Genomic DNA, 24,486 nt, shown 5'->3' on the forward strand with positions numbered 1-24,486 from the left:
CCGTGGCCTTAATTAGGGTACAGCCCCAGCATTTGCCTGGTGTGAAAATTGGAAACCACGTAAAACCATCTCCAGGGCTGCCGACAGTGGGATTCGAACCCACTACCTCCCGGATGCAAGCTCACAGCCGCGCGGTCCTTTTCTCCGGTGTTTCAGAACATATCTTCAATTTCGGTTTTGTAACGTGTAGGCAGTCAGCCCAAAAAAGACTGCTCATCAGGTACGCCATGTGACAGTAGTGTCAACGAAAACGTCCTCTAGGATTTCACTGCAAACTAAACCTTGTTTATGTGCCCAGCCTCAGATTAGTTCAATATGATATCCCGTTCAAGAATATTTATTGACTGTGACAGTACAGCTGCCTTGTAGTGCACCGTGCTGTCTCCACACTACTGTCATTCAGCAGCCTCACCCAGCCGGTACTCGAAATACTAACTATTCCTCTTCTTGTGCTGTCATCTTCAATAAATATCCTTGAACGGAAAATCGCATTACACAAATTTGCGGCCGTTCTATCGATTGGGCACATAAAATTACACCTTAAATAACAGTAAACAACATTTTGTTTGCAGTGAGAACCTAAACGACGTTTTCTCTTGACATCAGATATCTCATGACGTATCTTATGGCCAGTCTTTGTTTCAGCTGACTACCTACAAATTGCAAAATCAAAATTGAAAATATCTCCCAAATCACCAAAGTAAATGCCCCTGACGACTCTTAGGTGAGATACTCGGTAAAGAGATGGTAGTGTACTCCATATCCTCGAGATTCGTACCCTGTTACTTATTTTTTAACGACAGACTTTGCTGAAAACTATCGACAAGTAGGCAAAGTGTTGATGCTTAAAAATATGAAGAAAAAACTGCTGTCGAGTCAGACTGACTCAAATCTGAAAGCAAACAGTTAAGGCTCTCAATTTGTTGAGCAAATAATCGAATTCGTACATTGTCTCAAAATGACACAAACAAAATAAATAAAGCAATGTAATGTCATACTGAACAATTTAATTATTTAAAGCACTAAAGAGCTACGACTTTGTTGTACGGGAGTGAAAGCTGAGTGGACTGAAGATATCTTATTCATAAATTAGAAGTAACAGACATGAAAGTACGCGTATTATTGCTGGTACAAACAGGTGGGAACAATGCCAGGAGAGCGCTCGGAATGAAGATATAAAGGCTAGGGAATGAATTCAATGGATGAAGCTGTACGCATAAACCGGCTTCGGTGGTGTGGTCATGTCAGGAGAAGGGAGGTCGACTGGTTACTTATGAGAATAATGAACTCGGCCATGAAGGGTAAGAGAAGTAGAGAGAGACCAAGGGGACTATCGTTAGACATAGTTTTTAATTACTTAAAGATAAGAGATGTGAAACCAAACGAGGTCACAGGGTTAGTTGCATATAGAGGTTTGTGGAGAGATTGTGGAGGGGCTAATTAATTCACAGAGGCTTGCAGACTGAACAGCTGAAAGGCATAACAGTCTATAATTAAGATGTTTGTATGAATCAAATTCTTCTACTCTACTGATACATTAACAACGACGGAGTGGACAAACAGTGGATATGAACTGAGGTATTCAATGACTCGCGTTGCTAGCTATACAGGATGTACCCGTGACGACGTTACAAACTTTCAGGGAAAATGGAGGACAGCAAATGGATCAATTTCAGATAAGGAACCATATTCCGGAAACAATCGAGTCAACAGGTAAGCAAAATTCTACTCATTTAACTCCATTTACCTGCACAAGTTTCACAAGCTGCTCCATTTATAACAAATGTTCGATATGGCGTCCCCCTGCGTCAATGCAGACATGGCATCATCGCACAAAGTTCTGTCGTACCCGTTCGAATATTCCCGGTGACGTTCGAACTGCTAAGAACGGACTTGTGACTAGAACGTTTCCGGACTACGGTTCCTTATCTCAGATTGATTCATTTGCCGTCGTCCATCCTCCCTGAAATTTTGTAACATCATCACGGATAACACCCTGTATATGGTTTTCTTTACAAAATCTGTCGACAAAAGAAACAACATGAACCGCATTTAAAATGCGTATGTATGTGGTGAGACCGACTATGCGGAAGATACCGTGCCATTCAGTGTAAGAAACCGAGCTCGATAGCTGCAGTCGCTTAAGTGCGGCCAGTATCCAGTATTCGGGAGATAGTAGGTTCGAACCCCACTATCGGCAGCCCTAAAAATGGTTTTCCGTGGTTTCCCATTTTCACACCAGGCCAATGCTGGGACTGTACCTTAATTAAGGCCACGGCCGCTTCCTTCTCACTCCTAGCCCTTTCCTGTCCCATCGTCGCCAGAAGACCTATCTGTGTCGGTGCGACGTAAAGCAACTAGCAGTGTAAGAAAAGGACGCTATCTTTGACTGAACTGAGCCTAGAATAATCTACTATACTGTATATGCACATTGTGCGAATTTTCTGCTAATAATACTTCTTATGATACAATGCCAATTAAAAACATGTTATTGAAGCATACGTAATGCACTGAAACAAGGAATTTCTAAACTACGTAACTAAGTTTCAGAATAATAAAAATTGTTGTACCTGGGATATTTAGAAACTGGACCAATTTCTCAAAAATTCCATTATTTCAGATATAATTGTTTTATTCATTAAAAATTTGATAATTTTTAATTAGAGCCATAGTGATCAACTTCTAAATTTCGTGCAGACAGGACTAAAATTACAGAGTATTAATTACAGTAGGGTTTTTCTTTAAGAGCACCCAACGGAAACACGAGGATAAACTTTTAATAAGAAAGTAGGCCTATGACTTTGAAATTTAGAGATGTTGCACTCTTCACTTTCAGATGTCAACACATTGCACACCGCCTGTGTCATTCTTCTTATCAGCCGGTAGAAATGGGCGACGTTGTCAGAGATAACACTGTGTACCTGTGTTGATTCTTATCAACCAAATGTTTAGGACTTGAAACCATTCATATCCACTTATGTAATCAATAACAGTATTAAAATAATGGACCTGTCTAGTGTCTTAACCGCGAGGGCAAAGATCATATTCCAGCAAAATTCTAGCCTGGTATTACACGTGACTCCTTGACACGTGAAATAGAGGGCGGAGAAGATAACAGTTTAGTTTCTAGTATAAGAGAATAAGATCTGCAATAAGTTGAAAAGGAAATAAGTTACGCCTCAAGACGTCTTTTCACCAGCTTCTAATTCTGAGGAAATATCGAGAATAAATCAGTTGCACAAAACGATGGATAAGGTTGAGAAAATTACGCAATTTACCTAACAGATACAGGGAGAATATTGGAAATGAGTATCCTAGGGTTGTGAGAAAATTTCAAATCGATATCTATGCGCATGTTGTTATTTCTTGATGGTTTTGAATCTTTCTCTTGGTGAGCGTTGCCAACCATAGAAGAATTTTGCTGTGCATAGCAGATTTGAGATTTCGGAGCAGAGAACAGGCTGTATGTAAGAGAATGTTAAATCGTCGCAGACCCTTATCTAAGACATAATCCCTTCCCCCCTCCCTCCCCATGGCGCAACAGCTCCGAAGGGCCTTGGCCTACCAAGCGACCGCTGCTCAGCCTAAAGGCCTGCAGATTATGAGGTGTCTTGTGGTCAGCACGACTAATCCTCTGGTCAGTTATTCTTGGCTTTCTAAGACAATCACCGAGCTCGATAGCTGCAGTCGCTTAAGTGCGGCCAGTATCCAGTAATCGGGAGATAGTGGGTTCGAGCCCCACTGTCGGCAGTCGTGAAGATGGTTTTCCGTGGTTTCCCATTTTCATACCAGGCAAATGCCGGGGCTGTCCACACGCCAGACAAATGCCGGGGCTGTACCTTGATTAAGGCCACGGCCGCTTCCTTCTACTTCCTAGGCCCTTCCTATCCCATCGTCCCCATAAGACCTATCTGTGTTGGTGCGACGTAAAGCAAATAGCAACCATTCTAAGACAATCGCTGGAACATATTTGTTCAATTTCTCTTCTTCTCGGGAGTAAACGTTGCTTTTAGTCTGAATCAACATTTTTAATCAAACCCGTTTCAAAGGAAAGAAAAGGGCTGGATTCTCGACTACGTCGGTGAATTATTTCTGGATATGGATCTAATCCGTATAGTTTCCTTTCATATTCCAAAAGCTGTCCTGTTCTATGAGAAAGTTACTTTTGGTCCTTATACTGCACGAGTGAAAGGAAAGGAGCGTGGTAAACGGAGAACCCCTAAAACCCCATGGCGCAACAGCCCCGAATGGCCTTGGCCTACCAAGCGACCGCTGCTCAGCCCAAAGGTCTGCAGATGACGGATCCTCTCGGTCGTTATTCTAGGCTTTCTAAACCGGGGTCGCTATGTCACTGTTAGATAGCTCGTAACTGTAATTACGTAGGCTGATTGGATCTTGAACGAGGTAAAAATCCTTGACCTGGTCGGGAATCGAGCCCGGGGCCTCCGGATCAACAGGCAGGTACGCTAAACGTACACTGAGGGACCGGTGTTAAACGGAGGAACGACTGAAAATCTTGCACGTACATTGCACTATTCTGTATTTATCGTATAGCTTGAGTGTTCGGGGACATACTCGGCTTGCTTGGTGCAGGAATTTCAGTTTACACACATACGCAACTTGCATGTCTGGATGAGTGATGATGATGATGATGATGATGATGATGATGATGATGATAATGATGATGATTATTATGATGATGATAATGTAGGGACAGGATGAAACTCTATGTCTCCTGCCGAATAACACCAAGGAGTCTCCTCAAGGCTTAAAGTCTGCATGTGACGGGCGAATCACCATCAACAGCGTTATATGCCCTCACTCCATGTGAATACTGCGGAGAGCTTTGAAACTGAATGCAGGCTTTTAAAACGTAATCTAGTGATTATAAATTATATGCCACCACATCTCCTACCCTGTCGGCCAACATTATAATGATGATTTCTTTTTTCCCCACCAACGGGACTCGAACCGGCTAACCACGGATCAGACCACACATACGATTATGGCCACCAGGTGGACTGCACTATTCAGTGAAACATGTGATTATGCTACTCCTTACAACATTTTTAAAGGCAATCATAAAATATAACTGAATAAATTATATTTCGTATAAATTGTTGTTGTCCGCCTCTGTGGTGTAGTGGTTAGTGTGATTAGCTGCCACCCCCGAAGGTCCGGCTCTGCCACGAAATTTGAAAAGTGGTACAAGGTCTATAACGGGGTCCACTCAGCCTTGAGAGGTCAACTGAGTAGAGGTGGGTTCGATTCCCTCCTCAGCCATCCTCGAAGCGGTTTTCTGTCGTTTCCCACTTCTCCTCCAGGCAAATGCCGGGATGGTACTTAACTTAAGGCCACTGTCACTTCCTTCCATCTTCCTTGCCTATCCGTTCCAATATTCCCTGTTCAGCATAGCAGGTGAGGCAGCCTGGTCGAGGTACTGGTCATCCTCCTCAGTTTCATCCCGGCCAAATGTCTCACGCTCCAGGACACTGCCCTTGAGTAGACAGAGGTGGGATCCCCTCGCTGACTCCGGGGGAAAACTAACCCTGGACTGTAAACGCATTAAATATTTTTTTTTTAATTTACCAAATGCTAATAGGAAGTAGCAGAATAGTTTTGGTAATAACAGCATTATGTGATGTTGATAGCAGATTTTTGCTTTGATGGGTTGGTAACCCCTCATTTGGTACAGGCCAGAACAAAATGTAGTTTCTCATTCCTTCTCAAGAAAATAAAAATGTATATGACATTTTGTTCGATAAACACAAGATTCCATATTCTCAACCTCTAGGGTACTCCTCCGGGAAGAAATATATTAAGGACTCCTTTAGTTGAGTACAGTTAGTGGTATTTGCGAAGATAAAGAAAGAAAGAAAGAAAGAAAGAAAGAAAGAAAGAAAGACTGTAGCTTGGTATACGGCTAAGGAGAATCGACCACCACACCACTGACGTTCGTTGGGATGCATGACAACAGAAAGAGTCAGGCGCAGCGGACTCGCCTGCTATACATTTATTGCGAAACCCAACTTATCGGTGTTTAGTGATCGTGAAGACGAGATGTATTTCGATCTGGAACCTCCGATATTGGAAGATTTACCCTATGTCTCTGTCCCATTTACGACCGTCACTGTATGGAACTTGCTGAGGTATGGGTTGTGCTGATTAATGCCATTCGGAGCACAACCAGTGCGTCTGCATGTTATGATAAGTGCTACTCGTGCTGCAATAACACTTTCTGACCCAGCGAGGAAAGCAGTGGCAAAGTACATCACTCCTCATCTTGCCTAGTGTGCCTCATTTTGGTACCGCCATCGGCTTTTGCGGTTTTCCTATAGCCGGATAATCTTTGGTGGTGCTGTTTGAGGATCCAACCTGCCTTCGGACTGAAGACAAAACAAACAAACAAACAAACAAACAAACAACAGGAAGTCTCCGTGGTCGTTCTGCTTGGTCTCTGTTCGATTTTTTCACTTTCTAACGACAGTATGAGTTAAAGGGGGAAAAGATGGACATTCGGTTTTTGACGGATCTTCACTTTTCATGACCTCTTTCTTTCTTTCTTTCTTTCTTTCTTTCTTTCTTTCTTCACCTTCAAAAATACCACTAACTGTACTCAACTAAAGGAGCCCTTAATATCCTTCTTTCCAGAGGAGTACCCGAGGGGTTGAGAACATGGAATCTTGTGTTTATCAACCAAAGAGCCATATACATAATTTTTTTTTTAATTTTCTTAAGAAGGAAGCCATGCTTTCCAGTGTCGGCTCTGTTATTGTAACTTTAAAGATTTTCAGTCTGTCTAAAACAATAACTACAACACATACAATACTATAACACACCTGTTATTGTAGCCCGCATAACGGTTCTGCGGTGAGATTTGAATAAATATTAGGGATGGGACCTATTAGAGCCCCTACAGTTTATGCAACTCACCTGCGGGATGGACTCTAAATGTACTTGCTACTCGCTTTAGTACGTTTGCATTATAACCTGTCAATGCTTAGAAATCCATGCTCTACACATCACTAACAATGTATCTGGTTCTCGGCCCTTTCCGAAACCTGCTAGACCCTTTCACATGTCACGCTCCATGTAAAGCTCTAGTCTTCACTGTATGATTTTCAGTGGCACTTTGCTGGCATGTGGTATTTTCAGTATTTTTCGGTATTGGGATGTAGACGGACCGTTTCCTATCAATGGGCCATGTTGTTATTTCTCAGAATTGCTTGCATAGTGCTGTTAGAACTTTGATGATTCTTCTGTAGCCTGCCTCATTCTTTCTTTCTTTATCTGTTTACACTCCAGGGTTGGTTTTTCCCTCGGACTCAGCGAGGGATCCCACCTTTACCGTCTCAAGGGCAGTGTCCTGGAGCGTGATACTTTTGGTTCAGGGATACAACTGGGGAGGAGGATCAGTACCTTGCCCAGGTGGCCTCACCTGCTATGCTGAACAGGGGCTTTGTCGGGAGATGGGACAATTAGAAGGGATAGACAAGGAAGAGGGAAGGAAGCGGCCGTGGCATTAAGTTAGGTGCCATCCCGGCATTTGCCTGGAGGAGAAGTGGGAAACCACGGAAAACCACTTCGAGGATGGCTGAGGTGGGAATCGAACCCACCTCTATTCAGTTGACCTCCCGAGGCTGATTGGCCCCCGTTCTAGACCTTGTACCACTTTTCAAATTTCGTGGCAAGCCGGGAATCGAACCCGGGCCTCTGGGGGTGGCATCTAATCACACTAACCACTACATTTAGATGGTAATTTTGATTGTCTTGATTCACTATATCATGACCTGCCATACTGGACGGTGTTTCTCGTACACTCCGTATATGATACCCTATAAAAGGAATATAAATATTAAGTTTAAATATGAAGTTTTGCCTGAAAGTCAATTAAAGGAACCTCCTGTGGGTGAGGGTGATAGAATACATCCACGGTAATCCCTGCCAGTCGTAAAAGGCCAACTAAAAGGGGATCAGGGTCTCTGAACTTGGGAGCGTGGGTTGGCGATCATGAATCCACTCGATGAGTCTGGCATTGCATCAACTTACTTGTGCCAGGCTCCTCACTTTCACCATTCCTATCCGACCTCACTTGTTCAACTCTTGGTCTCTTTCAACCCCGACCAGTTTGAGTTTTCGAGTCGTAGGGAGTCGTTCATTTTCACTACCTTCGTGCCCCTTGTCTTTCTTTTGCCGATATTCTTCCACGTGTCGGACCTCTGGTTAGTGTTGAGTGAGGAGTTGCCCTGTTGTGCTTCCTCTTAAAACAATAATCTCAACCAAAGGAAGAATCAGAGTTCAAAGCTAATTCGCGCGGGAAACAAACCGCCTTACTTTAATTTCATAGTACTCTTCTAAAAAAATAAAACAAATGATTCAGGGCACGATCTACAGTATTCCTGATCCCTCGCAGGAAAGATCTGGAAGACTTCTGTTGCACAAAATAAACTACACAAAGCAATGGACATCTATATATATAAAGTTGGATTTGGTATATTTGAGATTAATAGACTCAAAAACTACTGGACCGATTTCGCTTAAAATTTCACGGTTTGTTCTTACTACTTCTGAGAGGGTTTATAAAGTATTTTGAACGAAATCCGATGGGTAGTTTTTTTACGGTGAGTAATTTTAAATAATTTTATTTAATTGCAAAGCCGCACCAAGATTGGATCGAATTAATGGACACATTGTCGCTAGGCGACAGCAGCTTACGCTATATCATGATAGTCCCGTAATAAATGCTGTACCTATATAGGAGGATGGGAACATGTCCCCATGTTTGATAAAGTAGCTTTCTTGATAGGAGGTTCACTCTTATGCCTGTTATTTGGAAATAGCAATCCAACATGCCGTGATTGAGATGTACTTTTATGTCATGGGACCCAGTTTGAAGAATGTAGCTGTGCATTACCCGTGTAAAATATTTAAGAAACTGTGAAATATATAGAATATCAACAGTGGAATGACACGAGTTATCACCCACTCCTAACGAAGAGAAACTGGGGGTTCCTAACGAGCAAAGGCGAGTCTATGTAATCTATATACAGGTCTATATATATAAATGTCATTGTGTCGATATGTATGTAACCGAGCTCGATAGCTGCAGTCGCTTAAGTGCGGCCAGTATCCAGTATTCGGGAGATAGTAGGTTCGAACCCCACTGTCGGCAGCCCTGAAAATGATTTTCCGTGGTTTCCCATTTTCACACCAGGAAAATGCTGGGGCTGTACCTTAATTAAGGCAACGGCCGCTTCCTTCCCACTCCTAGCCCTTCCCTGTCCCATCGTCGCCATAAGACCTACCTGTGTCGGTGCGACGTAAAGCAACTAGCAAAAAAAAAAGATATGTATGTATTACATCTCCTCCTAAACCACTGGAGCGATTTCGACCAAATTTGGTACCCCCATGTCTTAGTATCAGGAAACAAACCGCGTGCGGGTAAGACACCACAAGCGCCCTTACGGGTGGGGAGTGAGGTAAAAAAAAGTAATCTAGAATAGTGTAGAATCCGTACTTTTCGGGGTCAATGAGATGAACAGTGAGACTCCGGATTCTCTGTAAGTCCAAGTTCATCACCATTTTTGGGTGGGGGCGAGGGGGTGAGAAAATAATCAAAAATAGTATCGAATCCATAGTTTTCGGGGTCGATGAGATGAATAGTGACATCCCGGATTTTTTGGATGGTGGTGAGGGGGGGGGGGGGTAGTGAGGAATAAAAATAATCAAAAATAGTGTCGAATCCATAGTTTTCGGGGTCGCCGAGGTGAATAGTGACATCCCGGATTCTTTATAACTCCTAGTAATTTATATAACTAATTCTCGGAAAATATGGAATGAGTGTCCTATGATTTCGAGAAATGTTAAAACAATCATCAGTAAGTGTGCGTAAGCTATATATGTCTACCCCTTAGTCCCATTTCTTGATCCGAGGTCGGGGATGGATATGAAATTATATAGCATGTTTTAAGGCCGGATGCCCTTCCTGGCGCCAACTTCAGATGAGGAGCTAATGAAGATGAAATGAATGATGGTGAATCAAATTGGGTAAGGAGGTTGAAGAAATCAGCTATGGCCTATAAATACCAGCATTTGCTTGGAAGTGAAAATGGGAAACCACAAAATAACATTTTTAAGGACAGCCGAAGGTAGGGTTCGAACCCACTACTCTCCCGAAAACAGAGCTAGACTTCGTAGCCGTAGCGCCACTCCACGATTGAACTGAATGTCACTATGCCGATATAAAATATCCTTGAAAGGAAGATATTTTCTACCATCTTCTACTTTTGCAATTATGACCGCCGAATTAATTGTCGGAACCATTCGAACATGGTTTGTGTACTCTATGCTTTATGTCTTTTTTTTTTCTCTCGTCTTTCTTTCTTTAAACCACTTTCTTTTTCTCTTTCGTTTCTTCTTTACCTCTCATTATCTCGTATTCTTCTCTCCGCTTCTCTTTCTTCCTTTTCCTTCCGTTCTAAGTTCTTTTTCTTTCTATCTCATCCCTCATTGTTTCTTTGTATCAGTTAACCTCATTGCTTCCCATGTTGATTCTCACGGATTGTTATGCTAGCCTCGGATACTGTGTTTAGAAGCGTGATATTTCGGGGCTGATTCCCATGTATTTATCCTTCGGACGATGTGAATTTCTATCATCACCGCCATCCATCTTACCGCTTCTAATTAAACTTGATTACACTGTAAGATGAATGCCGACATTGAATTTAAATACTACTTAAGGAGACCTTGTCAGTCGCCTGCAACGGAAGGTGAGCCGTAAATCATCTGCGGAAGTGAAATTACAGCAAAATATCAGACGCTTACAGTAACCATAGCTCGCTTTGTGGTTCAGTGGTAGTGTCAGCCTCTAGATCCCTAGATCGCGGGTTCGAACCCGGTAGATGTAGTCGGATTTTTGAAATGCAGATAAAAGTCCAGTCGACACTCCATGTCATACGAGGTCGGCATTTAAAAGATCTCTGGTGACACACTTGGTGTTTATCAGACAAAATTAATTAAAACAGCCGTAGGACGCCCAAGAGAGCTCTGATTTCTCTGCCATCTGGTAGAATAAAACTGAACGTCGAAATTGACACGCAGGCAGCCAAAATGGCGACAAATTAAAAAATACCTAGCCGGGACCATAGAATTATTATTATTATTATTATTATTATTATTATTATTATTATTATTATTATTATTATTATTATTATTATTATTATTATTATTATTAATTCCACAGCCTGTTTCGCCTGTTTCCTGTCATTCGACCGGGTGAGGAATGGAATGAATGTAGCCCTTCTAGCGCCGAGGATAGGAATTGTGCTGGCTACCGAAGCCTGCACTCCTTTGCGGCAATGACTAATGAATTACAGATGAAATGAAATTATATAGGAGAGTGTTGCTGGAATGAAATATGAGAGAGAAAGCCAGAGTTCTCGGAGAAAAATCGGTCCCGCCTCCGCCTTGTCCAGCACAAATCTCACATGGAGTGACCGGGATTTGAACCACGGAACCCAGCGGTGAGAGGCCTGCGCGTTTCCGCCTGTGCCACAGAGGCTATTATTATTATTATTATTATTATTATTATTATTATTATTATTATTATTATTATTATTATTATTATTATTATTATTATTATTATTATTATTATTATTATATGTCTACCCACTTGAAACACTTCAGACACCTGTAAAATCGGTTTCTCTTATTGCAGACGTTCCTGCTGGAGGATTGTACCCTGGCTTACTCCAAGGTGACTTCTACTCCAAGGCCAAAATATCAGAATATCAAATTTCTGGATATAGCAGTTCTGAGAATCCAACATTAATCAGATTCATGCTCCAAGATAGTGCCACTGAGAGTTCTGTAGAAACTAAGCAGGTGCCTGAAAATAGCGATTCTGAAGTTTCAGAAAAAAGTGGTGTAAGCATAACTGAAGGACTAATACAGAGTACTTTAACGCCTGAATTTGCAGTCACTGAAGATGTGATGCAAAGTACGCAAGCTCCAGAGGTTGGCACCACTGAAGATGCAATACAGAACACGCAAGCTCCAGAGGTTGGTACCACTGAAGATGTTTTACAAAGTACGCAGGCGTCAGAGTTCAGAATGACTGAGGTCGAAGTTATAAGTTCGCAACTTGATGACGACAATGTAACTCTGCAAATGATGCATGATGTCCCCCTGACATCGATACGGCGAGAAACAGAGGCCGACAATGAGATCGCCAATACTTACTACGAAGTGGACCACAAGCAGTCTAGAGATGAGGTCACGAACGTGACACAGGACAGACAGGACTCCCATCCTTGTGTTCGCGAGTGTCGTGTCGACGCTCCAGCCAAGCGCTGCTATTACCACTTCGAGCTGGAGTGGTACTCGACCATGAGCAAGGCCTGCTACAGTTGTCCGAGCAACAAGAGCGACTGCGAGCGGGAACACTGTGTCACGGCGGACGGCATCGAACGGCCTATCATTGTCGTGAACCGACAAATACCTGGTCCCACTGTCGAGGTGAGTTCTAATCATTAAGTACGTTTCTATAGAACAGGGGTAGGCAACTTTTGACATAAATATGTCTTATGCCTGGCGGTCACGTGAAAATTTGTGTCACGATATTAGTGATTTCAAAATGTGTGACGTGATGTTACCTAGCAACCGTGCAGGCTGTGATGTAATATATTGATGGATGGCCATGACTGAGAGACATAGCTCTTCTATCAAAGATGACTCATTTCATCATCTGTAGAAAACTGATTATTTAATTTCTGGAAGTTTCATAGGGCCAGAATCAGTTTCCCCCTTTCGATTCACTGAATCCTATACTTCTTCTTCTTTATCTCAGCCTTTTCCCACATCACTCAGGGTCAGCGTTGCTTTGGTGGATTCTTCTCTTCCATAAATGTCTATCTAATGCTTCTTTCCTCTTCCAACCTTTTTCTCTTAGATCCCCTTCTACCTTGTCTTTCCACCTCATTTTTTGTTTTCCTCTCTTCCTTGACCCTTCAATTTCCAGCTTTCCAATTCTTTTCCCCACGTAGCCCTCCCCTCTTCTCTGCATATGTCCATACCATCTTAGCCTACTTTTTTGAACCTCATTTCCTATGGGTCCCAGTTTCACTGATCCTCTGATTTAATCATTCCTTATTCTATCCTTTCTTGTAACTCCACTCATCCATCTTAACATTCTCATTTCTACCACTTCCATCTTTCTCTCTTGTGATCGGCCAAGTTTCTGCACTTTAAAGCATCCCAGGTCTCACCACAGATTTTTAGAGCTTTCCTTCCATCTTGCAACTGACATCTTATCACACAGTACTCCACTCAATTTCTTCCAACTCATCCATCCATGCCAACGGCCGTAGCCGTGTTGAAACACCGGATCCCGTGAGATCTCCGAAGTTAAGCAACGTTGGGCGTGGTCAGGAGTTGGATGGGTTGCCACGCGCTGTTGGTGGGGGGGGGGGGTAAGGGAATGGAGGAGCGGAAAGGAACTGGCCACCCTACCGCACGTAAACTCCGGCTCAGGACCACCTCTGCGGAGGTTTGGACCTGCCTTTGGGCAGAATAACCCTTACCTTCCCATCCATCCATTATTAACCCTGTGTTATATTTCAGCCTCCGGATCTCCATCACTTTGTACGTATGAACCCAGGTATTTAAACTTCCTAACCAATGGTAGTTCTTCTTGCAGGTTAATACAGTACATAGATCTTGTGCTTCTTTAGTACACATACATTCTGTTTTGGTCACAGGAGTCCCGGGTTCGATTCCCGGCGGGGTTGGGAATTTTAACCATAATTGTTTAATATCGCTGCCACATGGGCTGGGTGTATGTGTCGTCTTCATCATCATTTCATCCTCATCACAACGTGCAGGTCGCCTACGGTCGTCCAATCAAAAGACCTGCATCTGGCAAACCGAACTTCCTCGGACACTCTCGGCACAAAAAGCCATACGCCATTTCATTTTCATTCTGTTTTCACCCTGCTGATCCTCATTCCTCTTTCTTCCAGAGCTTTCCATACAGGTGTCTCTGAAGAACGATTAATTACATATAAATAATTTTTTTTTTTTTTTTTTTTGCTAGTTGCTTTACGTCGTACCGACACAGATAGGTCTTATGGCGACGATGGGAGAGGAGAGGGCTAGGAGTGGGAAGGAAGCGGCCGTGGCCTTAACTAAGGTACAGCCCCAGTATTCACCTGGTGTGAAAATGGGAAACCATGGAAAACCATCTTCAGGGCTGCCGATAGTGGGGTTCGAACCTACTATCTCCCGAATACTGGATACTGGCCGCACTTAAGCGACTGCGCTATCGAGCTCGGTAATAAATTAATCGTTATCAATTTGAGTTTAATTTATTTAAAGACATATTTATGATCATTTGATCTTCGCAAAGAGAACTTAACGACATTTTTAAATATGTGTTTTACTGTGGGGGCGCCAAACAAAATGCCTATCCTTATATTTGAATCTTCACCTTTTGACACAAATACAGTATGTCTTATGGCTGCGGGCCATCGGAAAATTTGCGTCACGACATGGATGGCTATGACTGAGACACATATTATCAGAGAGGAGCGTTAGAATGGTCGATGTGATCTTGCAGGCTGTGATGTGAAGTATTGACGGATGACCATGACTGAGACACATATTATCAGAGAGGAGCGTTAGAATGGTCGATGTGATCTTGCAGGCTGTGATGTGAAGTATTGACGGATGGCCATGACTGAGACACATATTATCAAAGAGGGGCGTTAGAATAGTCGATGTGATCTTGCAGGCTGTGATGTGAAGTATTGACGGATGGCCATGACTGAGACACATATTATCAAAGAGGGGCGTTAGAATGGTCGATGTGATCTTGCAGGCTGTGATGTGAAGTACTGACGGATGGCCATGACTGAGAGACATATTATCAAAGAGGGGCGTTAGAATGATCGATGTGATCTTGCAGGCTGTGATGTGAAGTACTGACGTATGGCCATGACTGAGAGACATATTATCAAAGAGGGGCGTTAGAATGGTCGATGTGATCTTGCAGGCTGTGATGTGAAGTACTGACGGATGGCCATGACTGAGAGACATATTATCAAAGAGGGGCGTTAGAATGGTCGATGTGATCTTGCAGGCTGTGATGTGAAATATTGAAGAATGGCCACGACTGAGAGACATATTATTATTAACGAAAATGCGCACAATGTGCAAAATACAAAAAACTATATTACATTACTCTAGACCTAGTTTTGTTATTGATTTTTGGTCTTTTAATTGTCCTCGGACACTCCTGGCACTAAAAGCATACGCCATTTCATTTGTCTTTTAGTGCAGATATCTTTCAGTGTTCCTTGTACAATTCACACACACAGTTTTCATTCGGGTGATGAAACTTCTTATTTTGGCAGAACTTTGGATGAAAACTATGTCTTGCATATCGCGTTATTACGCGTCAAAGCTCGTAATTTGTTTCTTTCCAATCATCCGTCATTACGACGTCTGTTGAATAAAAGTCGTTCCAGATATAGCTGTGTTTTTCTATGAGAGTTTGGAATGTGTTCTCATAGGCCTTAGTATTTGGGAGGTGTATCTACATTCTGATGTCTCCTATGTAGAAAGTTTCTTTCGGTAAGATATAGGTCAGTCTTGACGGTGCTCTCTTCCCGATACCTAGGATTCGTTCCATATAACGAGTTTTAACTTTCTAGCGTTATCAGGTTGTTGATTTTAAGTTTATTCAGATTATATGGATCCCATAAGTTGTTATTGGTGCTATAGCTGTTTTATATAGAATCAATGCTGTTTTCGTTGAAAGTTTTTGTGGTTGTTGAATGCTGTAAATTGCTTTTATTGCTGATGATGCTCTTTCTTTAATGTGATTGTTGAAAGATACCAATGTTATTTGAAGAGTAACTCCGAGATATTTTAACTTTGGTACTACTTTTAGAGGTTTATTTTGAAGAGTCAATGTATATTTTGGAGAGATTTTACCACCTCTTCTGAAAGTCATTTGTCCAGTTTTGTCGTGATATATTTGTAAGTCATTTTTAGGGCTCATGAAGTGCGTCTGCTTAATATATTCTGGAGCTATTCCCTGTCTTCTGAACCTATTACCATAGCATCTGCATAGAGCAGATCATTGTTAAGTACCTAGGTGTTAATATAAGGAAAGATCTTCATTGGGGTAATCACACAAATATGATTGTAAATAAAGGGTACAGATCTCTGCACATGGTTATGAGGGTATTTAGGGGTGGTAGTAAGGATGTAAAGGAGAGGGCATATAAGTCTCTGGTAAGACCCCAACTAGAGTATTGGTTCCAGTGCATAGGAACCTCAACAGGATTACTTGATTCAAGAACTGAAAAAATCCAAAGAAAAGCAGCTCGATTTGTTCTGAGTGATTTCCGACAAAAGAGTAGCGTTACAAAAATGATGCATAGTTTGGCTGGGAAGACTTGGGAGAAAGGAGACGAGCTGCTCGACTAAGTGGTATGTTCCAAGCTGTCAGTATAGACATGGCGTGGAATGAGATCAGTAGACGAATAAGTTTGAGTGCTGTCTTTAAAAGTAGGAAAGATCACAATATGACGATAAAGTTGCAATTCAAGAGGACAAATTGGGGCAAATATTCGTTTCTAGGAAGTGGAGTCAGGGATTGTAATAATTTACCAAGGGAGATGTTCCATAAATTTCCAATTTCTTTGCAATCATTTAAGAAACTGTATGTAGAACTAGAGGCACATGCGACCAAAAATCACAGCGCAGAACTGTACGACAAGGTGTAATACTTAGCACGAGAGTTTATGCCCGAGACTCAGATTATTAAAGATGACCAAGGGAATATAATCACAAATGCAGCGGGCATCGCCAAAGTATGGAGAGAATACTGCATCAAGCTGTTCACTGATGACCCACAACCAATGCCAGGTCACCAGAATTCAACAGACTTTGAACCAGTGATCCTTAGAGAAGAAGTGGAACATGCAATAAAAAAGCTCCGAAACCGGAAAGCACCAGGCCAAGATGGAATCACTGCTGAAATCCTAAAGAGCATGGGTGACCTAGGTGTCGACATCCTCCACAAGTTATGTCAGAAGATATGGACATCTGGAAATTGGCCGCACCAGTGATGCCACTCTGTCTTGGTACCACTGTTCAAGAAAGGTTCTCCACTTAACTGTGCAAACTATCGAACGATAGCCCTCGTCTCTCATGCCAGTAAAATCATGCTCACGGTGCTGAACGAGAGGCTGAAGACATTCTTACTTCCACAAATCTCAGAGGAACAAACCGGGTTTGTTCCAGGAAAAGGAACTCGTGAGCAGATCCTAAACATCCGGCAGCTCGTAGAGAGGACAAGGGAGTACAATATCAAGATGTCCCTGTGCTTCGTGGACTACAAGGAAGCCTCGACAAGGTGAAATGGTCAGAGCTCTGGGCTATACTCATTGAGATGGGGACGCCGAGATATTTAGTGTACCTCATTCAACATCTGTACTCTTAGAACACTGCGACAGTGAGAGTTAATGGCGACTTCTCAGACATCTTTTCTACTTGTGCTGGAGTGCGACAAGGTTGCACTCTTTCCCCCTCCTATTTAATGTATACAGTGAGTACATTATGAGGGAGATTCTCGAGGACTGGAGTGACGGCATCACAGTTGATGGCAGGAAAATTAACAATCTCAGATATGCGGATGACACTGCGATCATTGCAACAGGTGGTCATGAACTAGAAGCCATCATGCGGAGGTTAGACGAGCGAAGCAGAGAATATGGTCTTGAAATCAACAATAAAAAGACCAAAGTGATGATTGTAGACCGTTTTAACAATAATAATAATCGTATGGCCTCAGCTACCGTGTGCAGACATTTCAGTTTGACGTCATCTGGCTGTCTGCTCGTCAATTTCGACGTTCCGTTCTACTCTAGGCCCACTAGATGGCAGACCGAGTAAACCGAAACTCTCTTGGGCGTCTATGGCTGAGATTTAATTAATTTTGTCGGGTAAATACCAAATGTGTCACCAGAGATCTTTTACATGCCGACATCGTACGACATGCAGTGTCGAATGGACTTTTTTCCGCCCATCAAAAATCCGACTACCTCTGCCGGGTTGTTTAATAACAACAGACCTGCCATAACAAGAATTGCGGATTATGAGGTTGTCAGTCGCTTCGAGTATCTAGGATCTATTGTCACAAATACTGGAGACTGAACCTGAGATCCGCAAGCGCATTGCGATTGCGAAAAATTCAACAGCAAAACTTACTCGCATCTGGAAGGACACCTCCATCATTTCCAAGACAAAGCTCACCCTCATTCGAACTCTGATCTTCCCTATCGCGACGTATGCAGCAGAAACTTGGACGATGAAGACGGCGGATCGCCGCAGGATTGATGCTCTAGAAATGTGGTGCAATAGGAGATTACTGCGAATACTATGGACAGCACACCATACTAATGAATCGATCCTGCAACAGCTCGGCATCAGAACAAGACTGTCGACCCTTATCAACCAAAACAACTCAGATATTTTGGTCATATTGCCAGAAGACAGGAGGCAAAAGTCAACGGCCGAAGACCTAGAGGACGTGCACCGTTACGATGGATGGACCACATCAAGAACTTGACCAGGATGAGCTTACAGCAAGCAAGTCACCATGCCCAAAGCAGAGACTCCTGGAGGAAAATCACCAAACGGATTGTCGCGTGATGCCGTGACACCCTTATGAAGGGTTGGACTAAAAGAGAGAAGAAGAGGTTAGGAAAGCAGCAGATAGGGAATCTGACAGATATTTGGATGAAATTGTATTTGAAGATGTTGAAAGAATTTTCGTTGTTTGGTGTGCTTCGTCAATCAACAGCTTTCGGATGAGTGTTTCCCTATTTATGAAATCGAAGGTTTTTCTATAATCTATGAAGACTACAAAATACTTCCTCCCTGGGTGTCTTATTGTATCTTGAGCACGTTCGAGTAAGCAGTTTCACAGCATGAATAGTGCTTCTTGCCTTTCTAAAAACAAATTGGTTTTCTAGCATTAGGACATCTACTTCATCAGTAAGCGTGCTCCATGAATATTTTGAAAGAAATGTTTTCGAGAGCTATCCCTCTGTACGACTCTGGGTAACAGGTTACTGAAAGACATATAGTTTTTTTATCAAAGATGCCTCATCTCCTTATACTCTAGACCAGGGGTCTTCAAATGGCGAACTCCGGTCTGGATCTGGACTCCGATGCCTTTTTTCCCGGACCTGCACGGTTTATACGATGTCAAGAGTAAGAAGGGGGAACAAATTACAATTAAAAACAGTAAAAATATCTTGGAGAGTAATGTACGATTTGCACGTTCTCTGGCCTAAAACCCTACTTTCTCCACAAGTGGCAGTATCGAATTTTGAACGTATGAGAAAGAACAGGTTTCGTATTTGCTCCACAGATGACAGTGAGTGTTTGTTTTGATTTATCTCTAGTCTCAGACCTCTCCCCTGCTCCAGTTGGTAGTTAACTGCTGCTTGCTCAGCACAAAAATACTGCGTTTTAATACATCCGTGTAATTTTTCAATGATGTCAGCGAACTTATGCGCCATGAGTGACTACAACAGACGGAAAGTAAACTCTGACAATCGCACCTTCAGTCCTGAATGGAAAATGCAATTCTTCTTTGTTAGTTTCAGAGAATATTATTTTTTGCCCTACCTAAAATCCAGGGTAGGTAACTTTTAAAGAAGCCTGTATTGCCTCTGCATTTGTCGCTGAATTTAAAATGTAACTGATATAAAAAAAATGTTCTTTCAATGTGAATGCATTGTATATAAACATTCAATGGTTGGAAATTTGAAAAAATCCATGGAAAAACAGTGTCAACTGATACTAATATGCACAATATTTACTTTATTTCTGTGATTATTGTTCGTAATAACCAATTACCGGAAGGAAGGCCAGCACCTGGGTTATTAAACTAAAAATTTGGACCCCAGAGCTCACTTTATGTATTGATATATTACCATGAATACTGTCCACTTATGTGTTGAGACACACGTGGATGCTCCCCATTAGTAACAGTATGCAAGCTGGCCTGATCGTTTTGCTGTGCTGCACATTCAGCTTGTATCATGAAGCAATACAACGAAGATTTCGTCCAGTGAGGCTCACCCGTGAGGAATGTACGAACAGTTGCCAGCTTTAAGGCGTTCCACGAGTTCCCCTTCGCCGTATAAACAAATACGTTGCGAAGCTGCGTATCTATGGAACGATTCTGCCAGCCTCTGCTTATACAGTTGCAAATATCATGTATACAATAGCCCTCCTTTCTAGGAAACATAGTCAAACCTCGATATATCTCGAACCTCTATTACTCGAATTTTCAGTATCTCGAAGTAACGTAAATGTCCCGGCCGTTTGCCCTATTCTTCACGTGTATTTATTTCTCTATTACTCGAAATTCGGTTACACGAATTTCTGGATTTCTCGAAGCAAACATTTCCTGCCTGTAACTCGAATGTTTTGCAACATTAACTGTGCAATACGGCATTTATGGTTTGTGAGGAAGAGTTAACAAGTAAAGACGGGATTACAGTGATGCTGGGAGCTAATATGACGGGAACCGAAAAACTAAAATCTTCTAGTGATCAGAAAATCGGTGAAGCATCGCTGTTTCTTGGGTGTGAATTAATTTCCGGTCACGTACAGGAGCAGCCCCAGAAGTCGCGGATGACAAGCTCCATTTACGAATCTCGGCTGCGTGGTATTGACGAGGAGTTTCAACGTGAAAGGAGGAAAGGTTAACAGTAACAAACAGAAGAGACTAACGGATGTTTTCCAAAGGTGTTAACGGAGATATGTCTCTGGTTTCACTACTGTATGTACTGTATCTTGTCTTCTAAAAGTTACTATAATAAGGGCTATAATTGAAGTGATACCGTAAAATAGTGTTTGTTTGTAGGCTATATTTTTAAATCAACATCATCATCATCATCATCATCATCATCATCTGTTTACCCTCCAGGTTCGGTTTTTCCCTCGGACTTAGCGAGGGATCCCACCTCTACCACCTCGAGGGCAGTGTCCTGGAGCTTCAGACTCTTGGTCGGGGGATACAACTGGGGAGTGTGACAAGTACCTCGCCCAGGCGACCTCACCTGCTATGCTGAACAGGGGCCTTGTGGAGGGATGGGAATATTGGAAGAGATAGACAAGGAAGAGGGAAGGAAGCGGCCGTGGCCTTAAGTTAGGTACCATCCCGGCATTCGCCTGGAGGAGAAGTGGGAAACCACGGAAAACCACTTCCAGGATGGCTGAGGTGGGAATCGAACCCACCACTACTCAGTTGACCTCCCGAGGCTGAGTGGACCCCGTTCCAGCCCTCGTACCACTTTTCAAATTTTCGTGGCAGAGCCGGGAATCGAACCCGGACCTCCGGGGGTGGCAGCTAATCACGCTAACCACTACACCACAGAGGCGGACTATATTTTTAAATACTGTTAAAAATAATGTCATCATCATCATCATCTGTTTACCCTCCAGGTTCGGCTTTTCCCTCGGACTCGGCGAGGGATCCCACCTCTACCGCCTCAAGGGCAGTGTCCTGGAGCTTCAGACTCTTGGTCGGGGGATACAACTGGGGAGTATGACCAGTACCTCGCCCAGGCGGCCTCACCTGCTATGCTGAACAGGGGCCTTGTGGGGGGATGGGAAGATTGGAAGGGATAGGCAAGGAAGAGGGAAGGAAGCGGCCGTGGCCTTAAGTTAGGTACCATCCCGGCATTCGCCTGGAGGAGAAGTGGGAAACCACGGAAAACCACTTCCAGGATGGCTGAGGTGGGAATCGAACCCACCTCTACTCATTTGACCTCCCGAGGCTGAGTGGACCCCGTTCCAGCCCTCGTACCACTTTTCAAATTTTCGTGGCAGAGCCGGGAATCGAACCCGGACCTCCGGGGGTGGCAGCTAATCACACTAACCACTACACCACAGAGGCGGACTATATTTTTAAATACTGTTAAAAACAATGTATTCAGTATAAACCCGTAGATACATATGATTCAATTATGTGCTATACATGCTCAAAAACGGCATTCTCTACATCTCGAAATTTCGATAACTCGAAATAAAATTTAGCTCCCGAGGTGATACGAGATATCAAGGTTCCGCTTATGAAACAGGTTCATTTTCACTTTGGTTCAGTGCTCTGAGAAATATTAAGAAAGCTCGGTAACATTACAGAGCACTCTGGTCTCACCGCACATATCCCGATGTGTCACTTGTCAGCGCTGTCCGGCTCCATGGCTAAATGGTTCGCGTGCTGAGCTTAGGTCCAGAGGAACCCGGGTTCGATTCCCGGCCCGGTCGAGTATTTTAAACTTCATTGGTTAACTCTGATGGCTCGTGGGCTGGATGTGTATGCCGCCTTCATCAGTAGAATTCATAATAAGAAGGGCCCCATCATCATAGACGCGCAGGTCGCCTATACGGCGCCAGCTCCAAAGACCTGCACCAGACCCCTTCGGAGGTCACACGCCATACTTGTCAGCGCAAACAGTCACATATAGCTTTTTCAACATTTAAACTGTACATGGGATAGTGTTCACAATCACTGAGTTATAGTAGGGAACTCAATGTTGCGAAAGTCGTACATTTTCCTCCTGAGGTACAGTATAAGACACATTAACACTCGCTGGTGATTACTGTTTTAAGGGTAAGTACTGTACCCGCTCATAGCCTGAGTCCCAACCAGCATTTATCTCAGGGAGTGTTACGGTCCGAATCTATCGCAACTAATAAACAATAAAAAAAATTATATTTTGAGATATAAGATCTCAAACTAAATGTAAGGGCGCATCCAATCAGTACTACAGGGTTGAACGGGACACTCTAATATTTAACTTTAGGGCTCATCATCAAACATACAAATTATATATATATTCAGATCAAAGGGAACTTATGAAGGCTCCGTCCTAGGAATGGGGACGGATATTTAAACGGTCACCAAGGGTTTACTATTCTACAAGAACAAGAACCTGGAACTGTTTCCTTGCAAATGCTAAAGGAGCATTTTATTTAAGTAAACAAAATAATTTTTACACACAACAAAATCTGTTGACCCTTGATTTGCCGGTAATTTGGCAAATTATTCCTGAAAAATGATTACATAATATTTATCACTTTTGACCACGCTTCCATTGGGGTAGTAGAACCATTGATATCTGAAGGTATCAAATTTACCTTCGTTTACACCATGACCATATTTGGTCGTGGACCAATTACCTGTTGGCTAAGTGGGCGCGATCACATGGACCATGTTATCGCCTCCACTTTGATTGAGATGAGACCAACCCGGGAAACTACAAACTCTCCCCGGGTTCCTAACCAAGGTATGCTAATCGTTAGTTGAAGGAAACAACAAAGCGACTCTAACCTAATGGTCCAGATGTAGGGATTTGCCTTCATTTTACAACTATTAACTTAACTTATTATTCACAACAACTTGACATTATTACGTTAATTCGCCAGCTGACTTCCCTAGGATCATTCATCATCAGCATCCGAAATAATAAAATAAAATAAAAATAATAAAAAATATTATTATTATTATTATCAACATTATTATTAATAGGGGAGATCGTGATTATCGTAACCCGTAATCATCCTCGCTATAATACTTCAACTTCTCGCTCTTATTATTCTCATCTAAAAAAATAGCTTCTTTTTTTTACTTCAAATATTATTATTATTAAAGTGGTTTGAAACTTTCAAATTTTTCATTTCAACTCCCAACATCATTATTGTGTTCATAAATAAAAATAAAAAATTCTTCTGATTCTTCAAATAATAATATTATTATTATTATTATTATTATTATTTCGAGAATTTTTATGTTTATGCCCAATCTTTATAATTTAGTCACATACATTCTCTCTAAAACAGAAATCACCAAGATCCGAATTCGCATCGGTCGGGACATAATAGTGTTCGAACCCGCAACCTTATTTTCGTACTGTCGTTAATTCATGGAGACCATATGCTCCTAAGACAATTCTCAAATCCCATAACACCTCGCAGTTGGGCAAATACCTCCAATCTCTGCAAGTGTTAAATTATTCCTTCCTTTTCCATTTTGAAGTCCATTTATCCATCGGAACTCTTCAAAACATTTTCAGTAATTAACCCTCGGTGTGTGGACTCTCTTCTGCCACTCATATCACCGGTATAGAAATACAACCTCTATGTAGGCCTTAAGATCCATCTATTTCTTCATCAACATTAGTACAATTCGCTTTCATTTCGGGCCGGATTTCTGTCCCACAAAACTCCAAATCTCAACTTTTGGCTCAAATCACTCTGGGCCTCAAACATAGCGTGACCATATTATCAAAGTGTCTATCTCGTTTCTACCAAAATTATTTATGATTATTATGGAGTCCAAAAACGTTAAATCAACAATTAGTGTTAAAATCGGATTCAATGCCCAAATTAAATATT

At 42.3% G+C, this 24,486-nt stretch overlaps 1 protein-coding gene across 1 annotated transcript in view; it reads left to right on the forward strand.

Moving 5' to 3' along the window:
- Positions 1–24,486, forward strand: part of LOC136858624 (uncharacterized) — a 132,397-nt gene that overhangs the window by 58,329 nt on the left and 49,582 nt on the right. The window contains exon 3 of the mRNA XM_067138322.2: positions 11,717–12,516. Within this exon, the coding sequence (XP_066994423.2) occupies positions 11,717–12,516 (800 nt within the window). The remainder of the gene's footprint in view (positions 1–11,716; positions 12,517–24,486) is intronic.

The sequence above is a fragment of the Anabrus simplex genome, chromosome 1, assembly GCF_040414725.1.
Source record: "Anabrus simplex isolate iqAnaSimp1 chromosome 1, ASM4041472v1, whole genome shotgun sequence".
Taxonomy (NCBI): Eukaryota; Metazoa; Arthropoda; class Insecta; order Orthoptera; family Tettigoniidae; genus Anabrus; species Anabrus simplex.